The sequence below is a fragment of the Chrysemys picta genome, chromosome 4 (assembly GCF_011386835.1).
Source record: "Chrysemys picta bellii isolate R12L10 chromosome 4, ASM1138683v2, whole genome shotgun sequence".
NCBI classification, from domain to species: domain Eukaryota; kingdom Metazoa; phylum Chordata; order Testudines; family Emydidae; genus Chrysemys; species Chrysemys picta.
The window spans coordinates 98,023,535-98,038,018 of NC_088794.1; the positions used below are offsets into that span (position 1 = coordinate 98,023,535).

The window sequence follows — 14,484 nt, forward strand, 5'->3', positions numbered from 1 at the left end:
AGCTGACACATGTTTTGTCAATGCAGCAATAACTGACATGTTTGAGATATACCTACTAACTTGGGAAAATGTGGCCACAACTAACATTGATTCTGCTTCCTGCATGACTAAGGGCATGTCTACACTACCCGCCGGATCGGCAGGTAGTGATCAATCTATCGGGGATTGATTTATCACGTCTAGTGTAGATGCGATAAAATCGATCCCCGATCGCTCTGCTGTCAACTCTGGAACCCCACTGTGGCGAGAGACGGAAGCGGAGTCGACGGTGGAGTGGCAGCAGTTGACTCGCTGCCGTCCTCATGGCCAGGTAAGTCGACCTAAGATACGCCGACTTCAGCTATGCTATTTGCGTAGCTGAAGTTGCATATCTTAGGTCAACCCCCCACCCTCCCACAGACCTAGCCTAAGTTTGCATGGGAGATTAAATTCAATCAGAAACCAGAGCTGCTATATATTACCTGTCCTTCTCATCTAAGTAATGTTGTGCTGTCAGTAATACTGCTACAAAAGAAATTAAAGACATTAAATCTTGCATCGCTGGATTCAGGGCCATTTTTAAGCATTTGCATTTTTAAGGCAAAACTAGTGCAGAGCTGACTGCCAGTTAACAAAAGCTGCAGGAGAAAACCCAGCTGTTTCCGGAATCCTTCTGACCCCGGAACATGAGAAATATTCAAAACCTTCAACACAATGCTCAGCAAGAACTGGGAGACAACCATGGTCAGTAATCTGAACCCCAAAGTGTTTGATGCCGAAGATTCTTTTTGGAATGTCATCCAAGTGTTGCACCCCTTCTCAAGGTGAATTTTGCAGCAGATTACTAGTGTTATGCCAGTGTTTCAACTCTTTGAAATTTCAAATCTGAAAGGGGAATTTACTATTTGCATGAACATGCCTAATCCTGACAATGTGAAACTGGATGAGCTAGTTTTTTGGAATAGTCAGCAAGACACATTTCCCAACTTCAGTAAAGTGGCACAGCGAGCTTTGAGTGCACCCCTGGATCTATTTGAAAGTTGGACTACGTCCAAGACAGCAAGAGGCTCAACATGAGTGAGGATACTTTGAAGAAAATTATGTGGGTGTATGCAAACCAGGATTTCTGGAAAAACTAACAGCTCTGCGAGAGACAAAAAAATATCTTTGTACATTAAAAAAAAAGTGTCAGTTTTACTGTCGTAAAATGTTTATTATTAATTTCCCCCCCGATTTTCCCTTTAAAAAAATTTTTTAACTTGATTTCATCCCAGTTTTAATGTTTGGAAAATAACCACTGACAAATTCCCAGAATTTTTTTTTTTACAAAAGAAAACATAAATGTGGAACACTACTGATACAGCAAAGTGTATGCTTAACTTTCAGTATACACTTTACTCATCATGGAAGTCAGTGAGATTTAAGCATCTGTTCAAAATGAAGCAGGTGTTTAAGTGCTATGCTGAATAGGAATGAACTTAAGCACTTTGTTGCATTGGGTCCTAAATGTCCACTGTTCTCCAGCACTCTGTATACTCCCTAATCACAGAGGTTTCCGTTTTAATGGTGGCATTTTAAGCTTCATGGAACTTTGTAGGTTTTTAGTTCAGATGTGCTTACTTGCAAATGCAATGTGTCAGAGTAAAGTCCACTAGTCCAAGAACACACAATGAAATCATGAAGATGCACGTTTGCTGGCCTTCTGATTTTGAGATAGGGCCGAGCTGTTCACCTGGACTTCAGCAGCAGGCAAAGTACAGTTCCAAAGAATTAGCTCACTGCTTTGTGCTCAGCTATTTCTTTCTCAGGCTTCACTTGAAACGAGAGGTAAGCTGTCTGCCTGGTGCTCTTTTAGTTGTTTTCTTAATAATTTATAATGCAGAGTTTTCTCTTAGATTTGACTAGGGCCAGTAACAGTTACTAATTTAGGAGTCAAATAACCCAGGGAGGAGGGAAAAATGTGACTATGGAAAAGTCTTTATTTAACATATTGAATTCTGACTGCAAGAAACACCTTGTGGTTTTATTTAGGGAAAGCCTGGTTGAAGGGGAGCCCTTTTTGCTTTGTTTATTCAAGCCCCAAATCCACAGGTTGCTTTTCTTCACCTGACATCAGCCTACGTGACATGTCCCTTGAAGCCACAGGTGGAAGTTTATACAAATTATAGTCCAAATGTGTTTAAGTGAGCTCTGGTGCCTGAAAATATTCTCAGCAGTTAGTACACCATGCTATCTAATACTGCTTCATGCATAGATAGCAAGTGTTGCTGGTGTTTTGCATGTGCTAGCTCTTCCTTCTGTCCCCTAGTACCAGTACAGATCAGGTTCAGGGAATACCGAGCATCAGATCTGATAAATGTGAGACATGCTTTTTAAATTTAAACTTTGTCATTACATTATTTTCTGTCTGTTTTTATCACATGCAAAATTGTGTTGTGTCGCATTGACTGGTATGGTGTAAAGGAACAAGATGAGCTGTATTCTAAGTGATGGGATACAGTACTACACATCATAAAAATGATCTGTCAGAAATGCAATGGGACACATTAAGAAAGCAGGGAGTGTGAGAAGTGAAAAGCCTGTTTTGGCATAGACTGGCTTTGTTGAAAGCAGGTGTTTCTGTTTCGCCTTCAAGAGTTTTTTTCCTGCAAGTAAAAAATAATTTAATTTTAAATGTCATCCTGTGTTATGTTTTTAGTGTGTATCTCTGCAGAGGGATTGACTCAGAAGAAAGATGAATTTGAAAAGTTCAGTGAGATTTATTCTGCTGTTACTCTTTAAATATGCGATGTGGACAAGTGCTGAAGAAGCTGTGGTGCTTGTTAATGCCCACCTTCTCCCTCCAGGAGGCTACCAGAGATTGAGTAACAACAATGAGAAAGGTACTCAGCAAGAGAGGGAGTGGCGGGGATGTATGCACTATTTTACTTTATACCTTTACTATCTTTTTTTCTATGACACTCACTACCATAGTCTTTGAGTACTTCACAAACATGAATAGGCATCTGAAGGTCAAAGACTGTACTTAATAATAAATGTTCATAATACTAGTTAGAACTTCTATAATGCCTCTTATTCACAGATCTCGAAATATATTAAAAGTCTAAAACCACTTTACTTACAAAGGGTTTTAGTCCCTATCTTTTTCCAGAATGTGTTTTCTTCCAGACGCCTTCTTGGTGTTCAGTTCTTTAGTGTCCCTCTGGTCTGTTGATGGTCTCAACCCTGACAAGCTTCAGTATATTAATTGATCTTTTCCTGAGGAAAGGAAAGACCACAGATGTATAGTCAGTGCAAGGACTGTTAGGGACTTCTATGTGGACAGAAACATGGGTCCCAGATGCTGTGAATTATGTCATCCTCTCAGAACACTATGCAACAGCAGGTGGAGGACTCTGATAATCTGGAGCTAGAGTTTACTGGAAGCCAGATTCTCTTTGTGGGGAAAAAGGAAATGCTTTCTGGGAAAAGCCATCTTTGTGAAGTACTCATATTTTGGGTGCACAAAGCCATCCTTTTGTTTTGTTCTAGAGAGTTGGGGCAAAAGGGGGTCTTTTCTGAACTCTCACTTTGAATATTTAGCCGTGGGCAGATTTTTCTTGTTTGGTATTTGATAAGTCTTTGGAAAACATGGCTCACCTGAATTATCTCAGCATCTCAGGAATACAGTTCTCCTTTTCATAATAACCAATTAAGTTCTATACACCACACCCTAATTCCTATAAATCAGTCTGTCAAAACTCTACAGTAAGCACCAACTAAGGACTGAAAACCCTAGTTCTGTAGTAGTCCATTACTGTGCTCTGTAGGTATTTTTCACAAACATTGTCAACGTATCTCACTGAATATAATATAAATAGTATATAATGTAACTGAGTTCCTTTCAATTTTATTCATAGAATAATAGTATATCTGTGAAGTACTGTCTATTTTAGTTCATGTCTGAATCACTGGTTAATGGAATAGATATTAAATAATATCCTTTCCTACAAAAAAGGAATTGCTGAGATTTATGTGCATGCTTTTTAGCTAAAAAACCAGACATTATGGCTTAGTCTCAGAACTGCTTAAAATCAGCCTGAGTGTAACCAAAGGTTCCTTTGTTGCCTTAACAGAGCCTTATCAGTGATTTACTTAAGACTTATTCACAAAGGATGAAATTCACTCCTCTGCAGCCGTCCAGCTCAAGGTCTATATGCCACTTTTATCTCACCTAAGCCCTTGGCAGCATACAAGTCCCGCTTCAGCCCATAGATTTTGATATTCACAGTGAAGTGAAAAGAAACATTTTTTCATCTGTTTTCCTGTTATTGGTGTTAAATACTTTGTTAGCTCCCCTCTGATCTGTATCTATAAAATACTGGGAACAAATGACCACACCTTGATGTAGTTCCATGAATACAACACCAACTAAAATCAATTAACCAAAATCAGTGTCAAGATCTAGCCATTTATAAATGAAAAAATCTGTTTCCAAAGTGAATTTCTAGGTTTGCTACTTTGTTCTATATTTGTGCATTTGTGAAAGTTGTGCAAATATTCCCTTCATAAACCAACACTGGACATAATCATTAGAATTTAATATAAATGCTCTTTTTTGCCAATTCTACCTGTGTTCCTATCAGTAAAATAGGATTGCATTCCTGCTATAGAGTTTGGGTACTGATTATATTATACAGGGGAGATTTTCAGAGACACAAAGGATAGCTAAGTACTATACAGTCATTGAAAGACAATGGGAGTTGAGCAAGTAATTTCTTTTTTTGCCTTTGAAAATCTCCCTCACCATTTTACCGGCACATTCTGCCCTGACCATCTGCTGTGCGACTTCCATCGATTTTAGTGGGTGTCCCATGTATGGACTGAAGTCAGTATGTGACCATACTATGTCCTTGTCAAATACTGATAGGACAATAATTTATTCATTCTGAAGTTAAAAGTACAGAATTTTTAGAGGTTTACAAGTTGAGCAGAGTAAAATGTTAAACATACTTTTCTTTTCCCCCCCATAGAATATGCAAGGGATTGTTATGAGATTTTTCAGCATTCTGAAGGAAGCGCCAAGGATGGTCTTTATGTCATTCAGCCAATGAAAGATCCTATTGTTGCTTACTGTAATATGCAAGATGGTGGGTGGACGGTAATTCAACATATTACAGCCAATAGCACTGTGGACTTTGATAGGATATGGCATGACTACAAGTATGGATTTGGCTCAGTTCATGACAACTACTGGTTAGGGAATGAATATGTGTATCAGTTAACTAACAGCTCAAGGCCATATATACTTAGGGTCAAACTCGTAGACCTAAATGCCGAAATCAAATGGGGAGAGTATGAACCGTTCAAAATTGAAGATGAAGAGTCTCAATACAGGATCAGGCTTGGCCTATACAAAGGCAATGCTGCTGATGCCCTGACCCAGGATACAGAAGCTTATCTCCATGATAATCAGAAGTTCACTACAAAAGACAGAGATAATGATAACTATTTTCAGAATTGTGCCAAACTAGAGTACAATGGCATTCCAGGTGGAGGGTGGTGGTATGATTCTTGTGCCGGAGCAAACCTAAACCGCAGGAATGTTATATACTGGCAAAAAGACTGCAATAAGGAACATTTATGCAAGTTTGCCTGGATGATGGTCAAGCCCACTGATCATGGCCAGTGTCCTAACAAGGCTTGTCGTTGTGAAAAAGATGAATTGTAGATAACATTACTACATTATGAGGTGAGACAATAAAATCAACTTCTAAAAAATCTCTCTTCAAGTGTTTTCTTGATCTCCTGAGTGGATTCCATCAGTTCAATTTTTTTCTAGTCTATAGCATAATTACTTTCTGTGATTATTTCTTCTAATTTCAAAGTAAAGATGAGCTCATGCTACAAAATTCAGGGACAGACTGAACATTCCAACGTTTTTTCCATGGTTTTGGTTCCATTTATAGCAGTGTTAAAGTCAGGTGACAATTTCAGATCTGGATCTGGATTCAGATTCTGAATCTCTCCCAAAGTTCAGGGACATTTAGAGCTGGGGGGGTTGGTACATTCCTCTCTCTAATTCAGACATCAGCTGATTAGATGTACTCATTTTGGACTCTTCTGGTACCAAATAATAAATGCACTAATAAGTATGAACAACTATTTCAGTTATCACCATTCAGGGCATAGAGAGGGAAGAATAAATGATAGATCTGTGTGATATCCTGCCTGAAGACAAAGACTCAGGTTTATTTAGTGTCTTGTTCATTTTATTAATGATCTTGAGGAGAGAAGTAAACATGCAGATTCATTAATTCACAGATAGCCTATGTGAATCCTAGATTCATTATGACTAGGTCTGTCAATTAATTGTAGTTAACTCACGCAATTAACTCAAAAAAATTAATCACGGTTAAAAAAATTAATTGTGATTAATCACACTTATAACAATAGAATACCAACTGAACTTTATTAAATATTTTTGGATGTTTTTCTACATTTTCAATATTGATTTCAATTACAACACAGAATACAAAGTGCACAGTGCTCACTTTATATTATTTTTTATTACAAATACTTGCACTGTAAAAATGATAAACAAAAGAAATAGTATTTTTCAGTTTACCTCATACAAATATTGAAGTGCAATCTCTTTATTGTGAAAGTATAGCCTACAAGTCCACTCAGTTCTACTTCTTATTCTGCCAGTCACTCAGAATACAAAGTGCACAGTGCTCACTTTATATTATAATTTTTATTACAAATATATGCACTGTAAAAATGATAAAAGAAATAGTATCTTTCAATTCACCTCATAGAAGTACTGAAGTGCAATCTCTTTATTGTGAAAGCATAGCCTACAAGTCTTCTTATTCTGCCAGTCACTCAGACAAACAAGGTTGGTTACAATTTGCAGGAGATAATGCTCCCTGCTTTTTAGTTACAATGTCACCTGAAAGTGAGAACAGGCATTTCCATGGCACTTTTGTAGCCAGCATTGCAAGGTATTTATGTGCAAGATATGCTAAACATTCGTATGTGCCTTCATGCTTTGGCCACAATTCCAGAGGACATGCTTCCATGCTGATGATGGGTTCTGCTTGATAAAAATTTGATTTGACAAAACGCAAAGACGATTCCAATGTGAGATTTCTAAAGATAGCTACAGCACTCGACCCAAGGTTTAAGAATCTGAAGTGCCTTCCAAAATCTGAGAGGAACGAAGTGTGGAGCATGCTTTTAAAAGTCTTAAAAGAGCAACACACTGATGCAGAAACTACAGAAACCAAGCCACCAAAAAAGAAAATCAACCTTCTGCTGGTGGCATCTGACTCAGATGATGAAAATGAACATGTGCCAGTCCACACTGGTTTGGATCATTATCAAGCAGAAGCCATCATCAGCATGGAAGCATGTCCTCTGGAATGGTGGTTGAAGTATGAAGGGACATATGAATCTTTAGCGCATCTGGCACATAAATATCTTGCAATGCCAGCTACAACAGTGCCATGCAAACTTGCCTGTTCTCACTTTCACATGACATTGTAAACAAGAAGCAGGCAGCATTATCTCCTGCAAATTGTAACCAACCTTATTGGTCTGAATGATTGGCTGACCAAGAAATAGGACTGAGTGGACTTGTAGACTCTAAAGTTTTACATTGTTTTATTTCTGAATACAGTTTTTTGTACATAATTCTACATTAGTAAATTCAACTTTCATGAAAAAGAGATTGTACTACAGTACTTGTATTAGGTGAATTGAAAAATACATTTTTTTGTTTTTTACAGTGCAATTATTTGTAATCAAAAATAAATATAAAGTGAGCACTGTACACTTTGTATTCTGTGTTGTAATTGAAATTAATATATTTGAAAATGTAGTAAACATCCAAAAATATTTAAAAGAAATGGTATTCTATTGTTGTTTAACAGAACAATTAATCGCATGATTAATCATGATTAATTTTTTTAATCGCTTGGCAGCCCTAATTATGACATGAATCTACTATAGAGCCTCCTAAATATTCAGAATTCAGTCCTGCCACTGTACAAGTTTCGTGCTCAAAGAGCTTGCAAGATTGGGACTATAGTCATGACTCTCATCTACCAACCACATATAGTACATCCAGTAACAGGACTAGAACCAGGCAGAAACACAGGCCTCTACCAAGTTATTTAAAGAAACAGCTCAACTGCCTTGGCCATAAGAGAGGACTGATATGGAAATGTGCAGATTTGACATACTGCATCCAGTAGAGGGCGGCAACGTACATATATGCGAGTCAGAATATTTTCTTCTTATGTGAGTATTCATATTTGCATTTGACATATACATGATTGCTCATTTTCATGTGTCTTGCAAAGTCACTGTGTGTGTGTGTGTGTGTGTGTGTGTGTGTGTATGCAGTTGCTGTGTTTACAAGATGCATATCGGTGATCACTGCATACCAGAGGGCAGAATCAAGCCTTTGCTTTTCATCTGTAGAAAGAGATATTTCAATACTTAAAATTGTATCTTCCTAAATCTTACCTCACATGGCTTCTCTCCCCCATTAGTTCCCTCACCGTTCCCTTTTTTATGAGCCCAAATAGGACTAAATATCCAACAAAGGGTATTCTTTTATTTTTATTAGACCAGCCCGAGTTAATGATCTTATCAGCCTTTCCATTAGAAAGTCCTATATTCTGGGTTTACAACACCTATAAAATTCTCTCCAGGATGAAACTTAGTGATCAGTTTTAAAAAATTTAAAACAAAATGGTAATTCCTGCACCCTGCCTTGGAGCTGCTCCCAGGAGCCTCCTGCTTGCTGTGCAAAGGTGGGGGAAAGAGGGGTGCCAATGACAAGGTGTCCCTTTCTCCCTTGCTCCTGCCCCCCCCCCTCCCGCTCCTTTACCTCATCTCCACAGAGCAGGGGTGGACATGACAGGGCTCAGGACAGAGTGAGCTTCCTGACAGCAGCTGCTGTCTCAACTTGCTGATCTACTTAAAAAGGCAATGTACTTAGAGTGGTATCAGCATACTTAAAGGGGCAATGCGCATCTCTCTCTCACACACACGGTGTGTGTCTCTGTCTCTCTCTGCCATGCTGTCTCCGCTCCCTCCATTCGTGCTGCCTTCTAGAGTGTGAGGCTACATTAACAACAATGTGTTAATCCTTGAGGGCTCAGCCAAGTGTTAGTTCATCATTTAGCAGTAAGGCATTCCCTGGGAAATATCCCACCCTCTTCCATCCTCTGACTTCACCACCTCAGCCAAGCTTCACAATCATCATTGCTGAGTACAGTATTAAATTGTTTGTTTAAAACTTATACTGTGTAAAACTTATCCTGAAAATCTGTAGATATCCGCTTTATATCTGCAGATCTTTTTGCAGATCGCAGATCGGACGTGAATACAAATTTTGTATCTGCGCAGAGCTCTAAGTATTAGCCTTATTTCACATTTGCTAGCTTTGGATGTTGTTACTCAACTTTGACATTATTTAAACACAGACATTTCTCTTGTTATGAATATGAAATATAATGTTACTGAATGAATATGAAATACAATGTTCTTATCTATAGACCAGGGGTCGGCAACGTTTGGCACGCGGCTCGCCAGGGTAAGCACTCTGGCGGGCTGGGCCAGTTTATTTACCTGCTGACGCGGCAGGTTCAGCCGACTGTGGCCCCCACTGGCCGCGGTTCGCCGTCCCGGGCCAATGGGGGCGGCGGGAAGCCGCAGCCAGCACATCCCTCGCCCGCGCCGCTTCTTGCCACCCCCATTGGCCTGGGACGGCGAACCGCGGCAAGTGGGGGCCGCAATCGGCCGAACCTGCCGCGTCAGCAGGTAAATAAACTGGCCCAGCCCGCCAGAGTGCTTACCCTGGCGAGCCGCGTGCCAAACGTTGCCGACCCCTGCTATAGACATTTGTTCTTTAACAGTTATTAAACTATTTTTAAATTAATCACTTTAAAAAGTATAAAGAAAAGGATTTATCTTACAACAATCTGGAAAGTTCCTGTTTTCTTGTGCATATGAATAGATTTGTCTTCACTCAGTCCTACTCAGTGTCACCAAAATATCTATATGGCATCTACAGTTTCCTTTTTGTTAGTTTTTATTGTTATTTTATGCACACCAGCAGTGTAATAATTAGAAGATCTTTTGTATTACTTTGGAGTTTTCCATTAAAGATGCTTACTCATTAGAGGTTGGCAACCTTGTACTTTTCAATTTAAAATGGAAACTTTTCATGGAATTTCTTTAAAATATTAGAAGTGTGATCATAATTTCCATGCATATTAACTTAAAGCAAAGAAATTACAGCACCTTTCGGGGGGGAGTCCATAGGGGATAGTTAGAGAGATGAGAAATAGACTGTGAAATGAAGTAGCTAAGCAGTAACAATTATTTTTCACCATGTACTGCAAAGGAGACCAGGAATTAAAAACACAGGTGAGGTCTGCAGGAGATAGGTTAATGTAATTCACATGCTTATATTGCAGTATCTGATGTTCAAATAAAGGAAGAGAAGTAATGGGGAGGAGAGATGGATTATAGTTGAGTCCTATGTGCATATATACATGCAGAGAGTGGGCCAGGGCAATTTAGGAAGGACAGGAGTGGTGTGGTAGCTACTAGATATGTTCAGTGGCTGTTTCCAAAGCTGTACATACAGTTTCAATTAATGGCAAGCATTCTTATAGGTTCCACACATTCACCATTTGTGAACTGGAGCTCAAACGAACAAAAGGTTACAAGTATGGACATTAGAGACAGCACTGTGAACTCAGTGGCTGATTGATGTAGGACCAAGAGATGTGTCTGCTATGAGGGCTGGCTCTCAGTACCTGTACTGCTCAGGGCCACCCAGAGGATTCAGGGGGCCCGGGGCAAAGCAATTTCGGGGGCCCTTTCCATAAAAAAAAGTAGCAATACTATAGTAACATGTTATTTGGAAATGTAAAAAATAACCAGTGAAATACATTCAAAAATCAATTTTTAATCATTTGAAAATACACGAAATACATTATTTAAAAACATTAAAAGCTTTAATGGTATGTATACATTTGCAATTACATAATGGGCTGTCGCTGGGTGATGGTGATGGTTGGTGCCAATGGGCTGTCACTGCCTGGGGGTGGCGCTACTGTTGCCCAGGGCTGGGTGGGGAGCTGGGCTCTGGGTTGGGGGGTGCCTGGCTCAGAGGGGCTGGGCTCAGAGCTGGGGGTCAGGGCTGTGGAGGGATGGGGTTGGGTGTCTGGTTCAGAGGGGCTGGGCTTGGAGCTGGGGGTCAGGGCAGCGGGGGATGGGGTTGGGAGGCTGCCCGGCTCAGAGGGGCTGGGCTCGGAGCTGGGGGTCAGGGCTGGGGGGGAGATGGGGTCGGAGGGTGCCCGGCTCAGAGGGACTAGGCTCAGAGCTGGGGGTCAGGGCTGGGGGGGGATGGAGTTGGGGGGAGCCTGACTCAGAGGGGCTGGGCTCGGAGCTGGGAGTCAGGACTGTGCGGGGGGGGCGATGGGGTTGGGGGTGCCCAGCTCAGAGGGGCTGGGCTTGGAGCTGGGGGTCAGAGGGGATGGGGTTGTGGGGTGCCTGACTCAGAGGGGCTGGGCTCGGAGCTGCGGGTCAGGGCTGGGGGGGGGATGGGGTCTGGGGGTGCCCGGCTCAGAGGGGCTAGAATCGGAGCTGGGGGTCAGGGCTGGGGGGGGGATGGGGTCGGAGGGTGCCCGGCTCAGAGGAGCTGGGCTCGGAGGTGGGAGTCAGGGCTGGGGGGGGATGGAGTCGGGGGGAGCCCGGCTCAAAAGGGCTTACCATGCTGCTTACCCCCGCCTCCTCCCTCTCCCAGAGCTTCAGCGAGCTGCGTCTAGGAGCTCCTGCCGCTCGGCCCGCTGGAGCTCGCAGTCCCTCCCCCTTACCACACAGCTCTGAGCGGGAGGACCTCAGGCCCCGCCCGAGCCTCGCCGTTGCAGCGCTGTCCAGGGCCGCTCCTGGACGCGGCGCGCTGAGGCGCCGGGGGATGGGGGAAGGCGGAGGCAGGGGGAGCCTCCGACATTCTCATGGAGGCCCCTGCGGGGCCTGGGGCAAATTGCCCCACATGCCCCCCCTCTTGGCGGCCCTGGTACTGCTTTGGAATAGGCTACAGATTCCCTAGCTTGCTAGAAACTGAGGAAACAGTCACTTTTTAGCTCAGGGACTGGAATTCCTGCTGCCTGTAAGGATCTTTGTATTATTGTTTTGCTGAAAAGAGTCTGAAACGTTTGGTGGGGAACTGTGAGGTTGCCATTCTGGCTCTGGAGAATCCAAGTGACACACACACACACATGTTTTTGAGGCCACATTATAGAGACTGAGAAATCATCTCTGTGAGAAGATTAGTGGGCGCCTGTATTGTGCACCAAAGTATAAAAGTGAATACGTTTTGTCAGAATCATGCAATTAAGTGTATGTAACAGCAACAAAGTGGGGCTGTCTGCTTAAGGAACAAGAGATTTACTGCCTAATAATTTTCATAGAAATCATGAAAGTAGAATCATAAAAATGTAGGTCTGGAAGGGATCTCCGGAGGTCATCAAGTCCAGCCCCATGTGCCTAATCAAGTATGCCTAGGTGTTTGTCTAATGTCATCTTACAAACCTCCATTGATGGGTATTCCACACCTCTCCTGGAAGCTTATTCCAGAGTTTAACTATCCTGATATTTAGAAAGCTTTTTCTAATATCTAACCTAAATCTCCCTTGCTGCAGATTAAGCCCATTATTGCTTGTCCTTCCTTCAGTGGACATAGAAAATAATTGATCACAGTCCTCATTACAAAAGCATTTAATATATTTAAAGATAAACTGAGGGGGAACCTGATAACTTCTTTTCACAAAACTAAACATGCCCAGTTTTTCTAACCTTTTCTCATAGGTCAGCTTTTCTAAATCTTTTATCATTTTTGTTGCTCTCCTCTGGACTCTCTCCACATTGTCCACATCTTTTTTTTAAAAGCATGGTATCCAGAAGTGGACACAGTATTCCAGCTGAGGCCTCACCAGTTCTTAGTAAAATGGGACAATTACTTCTCATCTCTTACATATAATACTCCTGTTAATTCACTCCAGAATGATATTAGCCTTTTTAGCAACTGCATCATGTTAGCTGATATTCACTTAGTGATCCACTATAATCCCAGATCCTTTTCAGCGGTATTACTGCCTAGCCAGTTCCCCCATTTTGCAGTTGTACATTTGCTCTTTCCTTCCTATATGCAGTACTTTTCACTTGTCTCTACTGAATTTCATCTTGTTGATTTCATACCAATTCTCCAATTTGTCAAGTTCATTTTGAATTCTAATCCTGTCCTCCAACGTGCTTGCAGCCCCTCTGACTGTGGTGTCATGCACAAATTTTATTCAAGTGATTCATGAAAATAACGAATAGTACCAGACCCAGGTCAGACCCCTGTATGACCACACTAGATACAGCAGCCCAGTTTCACAGTGAACATTGATAACTACTCTTTAAGGGTGGTCTTTCAACCACTTTTGCACCCACCATATAGTAACTTCATCTAGACCACATTTCCCTTGTTTACTTATGAGAATGTCATGTGAAATGCCTCATCCACCTCTTCCTCCTGATTTGGTGGTAAATAGTTGACCCCTACCATGACATCACCCCTGTTATTTTGCCCTTTTATCTTCACCCAGAGAGTTTAATTTGGTCTGCCTTTCACCTCCTCCTGGACCGCAGAACAAGTGTATATATTCTTGACATCTAATGCAATACCTGTCTTTTTTCCCTGCCTGTCCTTCTCGAACAAACTATACCTCTCTATACCAATATTTCAATCATGAGATTTATCCCACTACATCTCATTGATGCCAAATGGTATGACCTCAAAGATGCTACCTTGTATGAGCCCATTTGTCTTCCATTCAAAGTTCCTGGGTAATCTAATATTTACAATACTTGTTTGAGGTTGAAGCCTATGCCAGGGATAGCTTCTGTCCCTAATTCTCCACTACGTTCAATCTAGCAGTGGCCACAGATTGAATTTAGTGGATTAGAGAATCCAGCCTTTCTGAGTTTTAGATAACTTCCTGCTCATCTCTTTGTAGTTGGAAATGTGCAATATGAAGTCACTTAAGTACTAATAAGAGACACTAGACTTCAATTAAAATCTGAGAGTGACAATAATGTGAGATCTCACACCATGGCATTATATAGAGGAATATGAACCACCAGAATCCTGCCAGAGCAGCAGTGTTTATATGTAAGTAGGCCTAATGTAGACTTTAAGGCCAGAAGGGACCATCATGATCATCTAGTCTGATCTCCTGCACATTGCAGGCCACAGAACCTCACCCACCCACTCCAGTAATTGACCTGTAGCCTCTGGCTGAGTTACTGAATTCCTCAAATCGTGATATAAAGACTTCAAGTTACAGAGAATCCACCATTTATACTAGTTTAAACCTGCAAGTGACCTGTTCCCTATGCTGCAAAGGAAGGCAACCCCAACTCCCATAAAGTCTTTGCCAATCTGATCTGGGG

At 41.4% G+C, this 14,484-nt stretch overlaps 1 protein-coding gene across 1 annotated transcript; it reads left to right on the forward strand.

Annotated features, from left to right (window-relative positions):
• The first annotated feature begins 1,672 nt into the window (after positions 1-1,672).
• Positions 1,673-5,742, forward strand: LOC101953263 (fibrinogen-like protein 1). The gene is made up of 3 exons (XM_005304044.5): positions 1,673-1,806; positions 2,678-2,861; positions 4,992-5,742. Exons 2-3 carry the CDS (start codon positions 2,714-2,716, stop codon positions 5,687-5,689), a joined length of 846 nt encoding a protein of 281 aa, XP_005304101.3. The 5' UTR covers positions 1,673-1,806; positions 2,678-2,713; the 3' UTR covers positions 5,690-5,742.
• Positions 5,743-14,484: the final 8,742 nt, after the last annotated feature.

Bases quoted from the DNA above. Each gene is read 5' to 3' on its own strand.
- LOC101953263 (XM_005304044.5), top strand. From the start codon at position 2,714: ATGAATTTGAAAAGTTCAGTGAGATTTATTCTGCTGTTACTCTTTAAA. The intron at 2,862-4,991 runs GTACTCAGCAAG...TCCCCCCCATAG, and splicing joins GAGTAACAACAATGAGAAAG to AATATGCAAGGGATTGTTAT.